The following is a 10,765-nucleotide window of genomic DNA, read 5'->3' on the forward strand; positions in this document are numbered from 1 at the left end:
GATCAAATTACTGCTTTTCATTGGCTGTGTATCTGGTTCAAAGTAAAAGACAAAAGCTGTATAGAATCAGCTCCGCCTCTCATCACCTCTCCCATACCCACCTGGCCCCACCCCCACCTTCTTTTCTTTCCCTCTAGCTTTCACTGCTACTCTCCCCCTCATTCAGTCCCTTCAGTCTCCTGGCCTCCTAGCAAAGCTACGGAGTTCCTTTTAGGTTTTTGAACTTATTATTGCCTCTATTTGTAATGCTTTCCCCCCAAGTGTCCTCAGAACTTTCACCTTCACCTCCTATAAACCTTTGCTCCAGTGTCACTTTGTCTAATCGCATAATTTAAAATTGTAAGTTCATACTACACCTCTCTTTCTCCCCCTTTTCCTGACTTATTTTCCATTGCCCTGATCATATTCTAACATACTATATAATTTACTTCCTTATTTTGTTTATTGTGTCTCCACCAGTAGATTGTAAGCTTAATAAAAGCAAGAGGTTTTATTTTGCTCAGGGTATCCCCAATATCTAGAGTGATGCCTCATGCATACGACACACTATAAATCTTTGGTGAATAAATAACACAATAACAACACCGCCACCAACAACAATGATAAGAAGAGGAAGGGGCTAGTCAAGGAATAAGTATAAAGGACCCACTGGACATGGACACCAGGGTGGAGACTGACTGTGGGGGCAGCGGAGGTAGGCAGGGCACGGGAGAGCAATAGGGGAAAAATTTGGACAATGTAATTGAATAACAATAAAATAAAATACTATATAAAAAGTGAGTCAAAAATAAAAAAATAAAAATCCATTTACAGCAAAAAAATAATAAAAGCAATTAAAATTGATACAGGGTTCAGGAAGTTGGTTGAGAATACATTTCTGTAGTTTACTGTTCATTGTCCTATACAAATCTAAGTCCCTCCTACAATTGAGAACTGAGCAAAGTAACATGAAAATTATATTTTTGAGCTTAGTTTTGTTAGGTTTCAACTATATTATGAATATATTTTAAAACATTATTTATTTACTTTAACTCACCTTACCCAGCAGAGCAAAAATATCATTTCCATTTTGTAATACCTCTTCAAATGATTTTAGTGCTTTTTTAGTATAAGGTTCTTTTCCTTTTGCAATGTCAATCCATGCTCTCAAAATCTGTCCCTGTAAAATGAAAAATCTGAATTATGCTTCCATTTCTTTGGGGAAAAAATAGATAAAAAAGGTAAACTTAATGTCATTTTTTTGTAATTAATAACAAAAATCACTATCAAATAAGATTACGAATAAAACTATGCAGTAAAATCTTCCAATTCTTGCCAGCCTACAGTGTGGGAAAGTATTATGAATTTCAGCCTTACTGCTCTGCTCAGTATTAATATGAAGAAGCTTAGCAAATATTCCATTAATGCTAAAAACCCAATATTCTCATCTGGACTTTGCTTGTAAATTATTATTAATAATAGTTAAACATAAAATTCGAGACAAATAAGAATTTGTGACCTCTCTTTGGGTAAATAAATAAACTAATATGGAAAAACAAGTGTCTACCTCATATATATTAAAAATTAAGATAATGTAAAACAATCTCCTGAATTTGTGACTAGTCCAGTGGGTTTCATATGGAAGACTAAGTGGCCTACAAATTAAACACTGAAGAAGTCAAGGATGTTTATCTTCAGAGATGTTAGTGAGCCAATGGCATGCGAGATTTAGTGTTAGCAAGAAGATGGACACAGGTCAAATATTTTTCTTTTAAATGTCAAAAATTTTGAAATCTGCCCTTCTATCAAAAAATTTGTAGGTTAATTCATAAACTTATAAATCTTTAACAGAGATTATTTTTACCTCCCTGTATTCCACCTGAAAAGACAGCTTATACTACTAAAACAATGCTATTTCTACTGACTAGATCAGTGCCCTTATTTGAACTGTTTCAACTGCTGTCTCTACGTGAATGATTCCCAAGCTTTAATTGTAGTCCAGTACCTCTTCTAGACTTTTCTCTTCTTTTTCCTGAAGTTCATCGAATACATCACCTTTCTTTAAGAGTAACTTTTCATCTCAATAGTTTCCATTCATGCTAACTGGTCTCTGAATTGTCCAGGCTTGAAACCTCTGAGACATTCTCAGTACCATTCCCCTCATTATTTACAATCAGTTAACAAATCTTGTGGGTGTTTAATAATTCTCAAATTTGTACCCACTGTACAATATTTTAGTGTAGGCCCTCAAAACACTGTCAGAAAGCAGTACTTTTTTTTTTTTTTTTTTTGCTGCATTCTAGTTTCTCCCCAGGTCAGTTCATGCTATAAATCATTGTTAAATCAGTCTTCTGAATTTATACTCTAGTAACATCACTGCAATGATTAAAAACCTTCAACGGTCTTTCAATGTCTATTAAAGGAGACACAAATATTGTATCTCGCTGTCAAGATCCTTCAACTTTCTCCAATCCACCTCTCCAAGCTTTCCTGTCACCCTCTTCATTCATGTACCCCATGATCCTGTCAAAACGCAAGTCTTACTGTACCCGGAACCAAGATGTCTTCCTGTTTCTCATATTTCCATCTATTACTTCCCAGGAAGTACCTATTGCCCTTTCCAATAATCTTTACCTATGGCAACTACCCATCTTTCAGGTTTTAGTTCAAATGCTACTTCCTTCAAGAAATTCTTCTTCTTTCTCCTGACATAGATGAGATCTCTCCTTAAGTACCTAAAATTGTCTCTAGCACAAAGTAAGCAAGCAATAAATGTCAACTAATATGATATTTTCCTGTTCACTTCAATCACACCTCTCTCATGATATTAGCTGGGTATATGCTCTGTGACATGACTAGATGATCCATTCATCAAAGTTTATGCATTCCTTATCTTTGTATTGTTAATAGTGCAAATAATGGTTTCTTGTATATCTAGAGCAGTTCAATAAAGAGAGTGGGAGGGAAGGAAAGAAAGATATAAGGAAGGAGGGGGAAAAGCAGGAAGAAGGGAACCAGGAAGAGATCTTTTCAAGAGCATAAATATAAACAATGCCTGAGAACCACAATTTTACAAAATAATAAAATATTAAAACATAGCCACTAATTTATAAAGGGAGAAGACAGTGGGCAAGAACAAAGAATTAAACAGCAGATATTACTGAATAAATAAATAACATGTTTCCTTTAATGTTACCATTTCAAAATAAGAAAACTAGCTACCTCTTTACTACCATTTGACATTCTGATCATTCTGTCAATATATTCTCTTCCCTTATCATGACGACCAATGTGCCATAAAAATAAACCTGCATGGTACAAAGCTTTTGGTTCTGCTGCTTTACGCAGCTCCTTCACTTTGGTATCTGATTCCAGCACAGCTTCTCTATCTGGGAGAGAAAAACAAGACAAGTAAAAATTAAATTCTAGGTCAAGTATTTATAATAGGTCAGATAATTAACGGGGCAGAGAATTAATTTCTTCTCTCTATAGCAGAACTATCTGATAGAAATAAAATGCAAACCACATATGTAACTGAAAATTTTCTGGTAGCCACATTAAAGAGGTATAAAAAAAAAGTAAAATTAATTTTAATAATATATTTTCTTTAGTTCATCAAAATTATCATTTCAACACATTTGATAAGAAAACTATGGAGATACTTTGCATTTTCTTCTTACTAAACCTTTAAAATCTGGCATGTATTTATACATACCACATCTCATTAAGTTGTTAAATCTTCAGAAATATTTAATTTGTAATTAGATTTCATAAAATTTATGACAAAGATTCATTTACTCATTGTACCAAACTTAACTTTTCAAATAACTGAATCAAGTATTGGTTTTAAACTTAAAAGTAAAGTAACTAGAATTCAATAAAGTTTGGTTCCTCAAACTAAACCCAAGTGCTCAACAGCCACATGTGGTTAATGACCACTGTAATGTACAGTTCTACAGTCAATGCCATTCCCAAGATGCAAAGGCTACATATGAAATTTTTTAAATAATTAAGACTTGAAACATTAACAATGATTCCAAAATGATATAATTATTAGAGGCAAACAAGGACTAGAACTTAAATTACGCTACTCCCTAATCCATTTCTAAAATATATAAACATAACAGTGAAAGGCAGTTTAATTACTGTTACTGACATAGTTTAACACTGACTGCTCCCTTAAAGAGATGGTCTATTTCTAATAACTAATCACTACCATCAAATCTATTATACTATATGAGCACGTGCTTAGGATGCAAATGTCAATTAGATCTGATTCCTGGATCAAATCAGAATATGGATCAATTATGCAATAAGAAAGAAGAAATGTCAAAGGTGATTCTAACGGACTACCTTTCTGGAAATAGCTCCCAAGGAGAGATAAGTGATCCTTTTTTTTAACTCCAATGACACAAAGTTAAATTTAAATGTTGAATTACCAATGTATCACTTCATGACTTTAGGAAACAAAATTATTTCTGGTGGGCTAGAGCTTGCTTGGCAAGGAGATTCCTTCTGTCCTGAAACTCCCATACCCACTTGAACACCTTCAGAAATGTTCAATAAGAGACCATAATAGAGACAGAAAATACCTCATCAGGGCAGGAGCAGGAACTGTAGTTTCTGCCTAGATTTCTATCAGGTCCCTAATGGAGGTATCAGTTTGCTCTGACACCCTCAGCAGTTTGCTCTTGCCAGATCTCAGCTCATGTTCCTGTGGCATCATAGCCCTTTTACACTAAGGGTTTACATGAGAACTCAGGAAGAATGTACATGAACAATCTAGGCCTTTTCTAGGTAATATTGACAAACATCTGGGCCCTGGCTTGGCTCAAGCCTACTCAGCACCTATGTGGTGGAGAGTAGAGTCAGTCCTCAAGTGTCTCTAAGCAATATTCGTGCCTTCATCTTTGTGTCCCAGGAATCACATTTCCCAGTAGAACCAATACTGTTGAGAACAATGAATTAAATGAAAATCTGATTCTAGAAAGAAAATATTTTGTACTATTTTTTTATAAGACTTACTGACTATCGCTATCCTTTGAAAATTCTCTGCTCCAGCTTAACGTACTCCTCCTGGGGATGGAGAAAAGGGATCCAGAGAAGAGCCTCATCCTGAACCACTTCCCTGTGTTTGCCCATGGATTTCTCCTGTCTGACAAATGTGTTATGTTGATCCTGCCTGTCTTTCAAAGATTAGATTAAGTTCCTCTTTAACAAAGCTCTCCCAGGATACTCCTATGAATTAATAGTACATACTATTTTCAATTAATTATGGACCTATTTACTTTATCATTTTACTTAATTGTAACATTACATTTTCTTTTTTCAACTAGATAATAAGCTGGCTGTCATGGATCACTCTTATAATTCTTTTTTGTCTTCTAACTATATTTAGCAAAATCTCTTGCAGAATGTATCTGGCTGTTACATTTATTTAGCTGCTAAACATATTAATGTCTTAAATAACTTTTTATTGATTTGTGCAAGTGTGTAGGGGGTAAAAGAGCTGATACTTTGCTTAAAAATGTGTTTTCTGATCCATAAAAAGCTATTCTAGGATTTGGGTTATTGTCTAATTAATTGAAATGAAAACTATATTCATAATTCTCTTAGCTGTTACTGGACATATATGGAATACATGCTATTTTTTTCTTTTTACCTAGAATTCTGATATTATTCTGCGACAGGAATTCAATTAAGATACACCATATAATAACAGTTCACACAATTTTATTGCTAGCTTTGCATAATTTCCAAACTACTACTTCATAAAAATTTCCTAAATATCTTCCATGAGTTAGCCCTCTTGAGGGATATACAGACCTTAGAGCTTAAGATATAGTAGAAGAAAGAAACTGAATATAGCTATATATTTGAATGTAATTAGTTGTAAAGTTGACAGCTGTAGAGCAATTTATATACTACCTGTTTTTGGCTATTCTTTTTTGTTTGGTTGTTTAACAACTGCTAACATACATTCACCTTTATGTTAACTCAAATGATTCCTATGTACAAATGAAAATTCTGCCATAGGATATAAGGAGTATGAAAGGAATATAACATACATATTTCTTGTGCTTGATGAACTTACAACCTTGTCAGGAAGATAAAACATATAATATAAAAAGTACCTATAGACAATATGTAATACAGCATGATCAGATTGAATGATATGATAATTGAGAAAAAGTCAAAATAAATTGAATAGGAAAAATTGTCCTAAGCATTGTACTTAAATACTATACCTGGATTAGGACTCATTTTATGGGTGTATATCAATGCAAGTAGAGAACAAAGTGATACATCTGGTTTATTTTTAATAGCCTCAAATTCTCGAAGAGCTTCTTGAGTGTTACCTGAAAATAAAAATTACGTGAAAAATTATTCTTAGAACAAAACAAGAATTTAAAACTTATGAAAGCATGGTTAATAATTTGCGCATACCTTCCATTAATGTACCATATGCATGATAAAACCTGAAGACTGGGTCATTACCATACCTCTTAATTCCTTCACTGGCAACAAGTAGCACGTGATGGAAATACCTCTCTTGACAATAGTAATTAATCAAAGTCTAAATGGAAAAAAGAATTAAATATTACAAGGAGATTCTGGTGTTCTGCAATATCTAAGTAGATATTAATCTAAAATCTTGAATAATCTAAAACTTGTTAAATCATAGCACTCAATACTAGCAATACATGACACAATTAAACATTTGTGGTTTCTAATAATATCAGTCTTCTAAATTGTTAAGCAAATGTCCTCTGTAACTTTTATGTTGCTTCCCTCCTGCTCTCTAGTCCCCGTTCTGGCTGTGTTTCTTGAAACTGATCTACACTCAGTCTCTAAAATGCAGTTTTCCTCCAGTGTCTCCTCCTAAGGTCTCAAATAGCCTCTTAGTTTCCCAGCTCTAAGGACATTTCTAATATGATTTTACTTGCCTTCTTTCCAGCATTTAGTATCACTAAGAATCTATAACTCTCTGGAAAGGCAGTGGCATGGTATTGTAAACAGGACATGGTTTAAAATCAAAACAAACAAAAAAACCTGGTTTCAAATTTCTGGTCCATTTTATAGCTCCCTGAGTTTGCCCATTTGTAAAATGTCATTCATTGTTTACAGGTCATTGTGAGGATTAATTAGACTATCATACTGTAAAAATTCTAGTCTGAAAAAAAATCCTCCTAACCCTATATGCTGATGAACTAAAAAGCCACATGTCCAGCCAAGACCTCTCATCTAAGTTCCAGATTCATCCTGCCATTTGCTCTGTCACCCATGCCAGACATGGAGTTGTGGAATCCTCCCTTGTCATTTGCCCAGTCCCCTAAGCTATCAGTAATAGGTTCTTCTGTTCCTCTGGTCTACTTCCCTCTCTCAATACCCCCTTACCTCTATCTTGGTTCAGGTAAGGCTGTTGCGACCAACAAACATTTACTGACCAGCTAGCTACCTGTGTCAGGCACTAGGCTATGTACTGTAGAAATGAAGATGAATAAGACACTGTGGCTCCTGCGCAGAAATGCTTAAGTTTTTCCAGTAAGACTAGAATCTCAGAAAACTGAAATATCATGTAGTGAAGGCAATAAAAAAGCTTACAAGCTGCTTTGAGCATATAGGAGAATGAGTCTTGGGTGTGGGAAGGAGTGAGGAGTAAAATTAAGGGAAATATTCTTGGGGAGGACTTCAGGACTGATTCTTGATTTGCAAGCTCCTACTCCCCTCCACACACACACAACTCTCTATTTCTTTCATGATCCTTAGGGAAGGTACAGGAGTTAGCCAGGCAGAGGAACTGCAACACTCAGATAAAAATCAGCAATGAAACATAGGTATGGCGTGGGATGCAGAGGACTAAAAGTCATTCTGTATTTTAGGGCAAGGACTGGCAAACTATGGCCCATGGCAATACCTAGCCTCTGCCTGTTTTTCTATGGCCAGCAAGCTAAGAATGGTTTGTATGTTTTCAGGTTAAGAAAAATAAAATAAGAAGAAAAATATTTCACAGCACGTGAAAAATTTATGAAATTCAAATTTCAGCATCCATAAGTAAGGTTTTATTGGAACAAAGCCACTTTCCTTTTTAGAGACAGTTTGCCGTTCCCTGTTCTAGAGCTGTAAGACAGACAGAGATGATTGGATCATGAAGTTGGAGAGGCAGGCTGGTTAAGAAGTGTCTCATGTTAAGCTGGTCCTCCAGTCTAAGGGAGCCACATAGCAGTTTTTAGCATGAAAGTGTTTTTATTAAAGACTTCATTTGGGTGGTAGAACAAAGTATAAATTTCAGGTGATGACCAAAATTTAAGGGGCTAGGGGAAGGCTTCACAGGAAGATAATGTAAAAATTCAGGCAAAACAATATAAGCTCCAAGATTGGGAGAGTTTTATTTAACTTTATTATTGCAGGGCTTATCATCTTCAGGACTTACAATAATGCCAGACACATAGGAGGCATTCAACATTTAATGCAATAATTTAATTAAGTTTTTTCTCTAGCACTAGCCTATAAAATGTGTGAAGGGAGGAGCTGCTCGGTTCTGTTCATCATCTCTGGCGTCTAGTGGACACACTGCAAACCCTCCACCACTATCTGCTGGGACGAATGAATTAGTGAACAAATGAATAGAGAGGGCCATCATTCTAAAAAGAAACTTCTTCCATCTGACAGTCTCATGTCTTCGTTTCCAGATCATCATTTAAGTGGACTGTCATTAAATATCTGTTGAATAGATGCATCGGTGATAAACAGGGAAGACATCACTCAAAAATAAAGTCTCCTCCATTTTCCAACCTATGTCTTGGATTTCATGTACTCTCTCATTTTGTTTTTACTATGCAAAGGGGGAGCGGGGTGGTGGGGAGCTGCCACTCGTTGACCCTAAGTTACTAGATGTCGCACCCGGGGGAGGGGGGCGCAGTAGGTGTCATATGTGGACCAGCTTTCGGAGCAAAGAGGACACAAAAGTAAAAGTTATACACAACAAACAGGGTGGGACAAGCACACTAACGGCATTTCAGAAAGCAGCGCGCTGGGGAGGCTAAGCTACCTCAAGGTTCCAAAACGCCCATAGGTGTGATAGACCGACAAGGTGAGGAGGCTACAGGCCGCCCCGCCAGGCTCGGGCGTCAGGCACAGCAGCGCAATAACACCCTGGCGCAGTCGGCCCACGCTCGCCCCACGCCCCCGTGCTCCCCGACCAACCCCAAAAGCAATCCACGGCCAGGTTTCGCCCGCTCACCTTCAGCCCCTGAGCGTCCATAGCTCTCCGGAGACTGGGCCGTGGGCCTCGGGGCACTGCGATCGTTGAAGGCCTGCAGGGTAGGTAGGGGTTGGGGCGCCACTTCGGAGGCCCAAACCCAGCTCCGGCTTCCAGACTCTGCGGGAGGGGCGGAATGAGGGGAGATCGCAGTGCCATTGGCTGCTGGAAAGGGGGCGTGTCCTCGCTGCAGGGATTGCGGGGAGGAGGAGGGGTACCAGGGTCAGGGACTAGCTTGAAAAACTGTGGTGAAAAAGGGGCGTGGCCGGATGGTGAGGAAGACAAAGGAGGTCAAGCAGAAACAGCCCTAGGAGGACAGTGGGTGGGCGGGACAGAGGATATGGAATTAAGAAATAAAGAAAATACGGGAGGAAGTAGGAAAATGGGCAAGTCTGTGCCTCATCCTGGTGTATTACAAGGAAAGACATCACTTTTCGCATGTTTGTGTTGAGGCCCATTCCCGCAATGCGGCTATTTGAAGACCGGACCAGCATAGGGAAAGCTCTTTTTCAGTTGTGGTAGTTGCTTATGGCCACAAGGTGGCGCAGAAAAATCAACATTTTAAAAGAAAGGGGGATGCGCTTCTTGGGCTCATTTTTACAGGCATTGCTGCAATCCCGTGATTGTTGTTAGAATACACATTACATTAATTTTTTTTTTCAGCCCTGATAATGAGAGTGAGTTTTTTCAGATTTTTTTTAAAGAAAATGATACTGCTGATTTTTAAGCTGACAATAAAATTAACCTCTATGAAAAATTTTATGTTTGTACCCATCAGGCAACACTTAACTGCTCATAGATTTTTTTCAGTTGTTCAAAGCATTAAATTGGATTATAATGGACTAAGAGATTTCCTATTTCTGCTTAAAGGTTTTTTTTTTTTTAATAGCAGTTAAGATTTGAGGTGTAAGTGATCTTTGTAGAATCATTTACATGAATTCCAAATTTTGATCCTGTTACTAATTTAGTTGATGTGATTTGTAGTTGCCTGAGTCTGATTTTAAATTTGTTGAGAAGTCAATGAACATTGACTTTTTTCCCATGCCAGTAGGTTGGGGAGTGACAATCTTGAGGGAAGGGGGTGGCTACTCTCCCAAGCTTCCAGGCTAGGCACTATCTTTCATTGACTCCCTTTAAGAGTATTCCTTCCAAAGAAGCACACATTATTTTCATGAGGATGCTTTTCTTTTCGTTTCTGACATTTATAGTCAAGCTACATGTTTCTGATAATGGACAATTGGTAATTGCTGCTGGTCTGGTCTGATATTGAGAGCAGTGAATTAACCTGTACTTAGTATGCAGCAGAGAATAACACAAACCAAGGAACTCATCAAAGTATATAATCTTAATTATGCTTTTGGTTCCAAGTGAAAAGTTCATCTGAGAGAAAAGATCTAAGGAGCATGGTAAAAGGGACAAAGGATCAAGCTATCTTCCTGAGATCTTTAAAGTCTAAACTTGAGCTATTGGACCGATGGAAGGTTGCACACTTGGACCATACTAATTTTATATAATTTGCTTCAT

General features: G+C 37.0%; 1 protein-coding gene across 1 annotated transcript in view; it reads right to left on the reverse strand.

Moving 5' to 3' along the window:
* Positions 1-9,352, reverse strand: part of TTC21B (tetratricopeptide repeat domain 21B) — an 85,471-nt gene extending 76,119 nt beyond the window's left edge. Inside the window, exons 1-5 of the mRNA XM_090280429.1 lie at positions 9,224-9,352; positions 6,427-6,556; positions 6,228-6,338; positions 3,202-3,368; positions 1,037-1,159 (exon numbers count right to left, since the gene is read on the reverse strand). Coding sequence (XP_090136555.1) covers positions 1,037-1,159; positions 3,202-3,368; positions 6,228-6,338; positions 6,427-6,556; positions 9,224-9,244 — 552 coding nt within the window. The 5' untranslated portion in view covers positions 9,245-9,352. The remainder of the gene's footprint in view (positions 1-1,036; positions 1,160-3,201; positions 3,369-6,227; positions 6,339-6,426; positions 6,557-9,223) is intronic.
* Between the last annotated feature and the right edge of the window lie 1,413 nt (positions 9,353-10,765).

This window comes from Furipterus horrens, unplaced genomic scaffold, assembly GCF_987537825.1.
Source record: "Furipterus horrens unplaced genomic scaffold, mFurHor1.1.pri manual_scaffold_1, whole genome shotgun sequence".
Lineage (NCBI taxonomy): Eukaryota > Metazoa > Chordata > Mammalia > Chiroptera > Furipteridae > Furipterus > Furipterus horrens.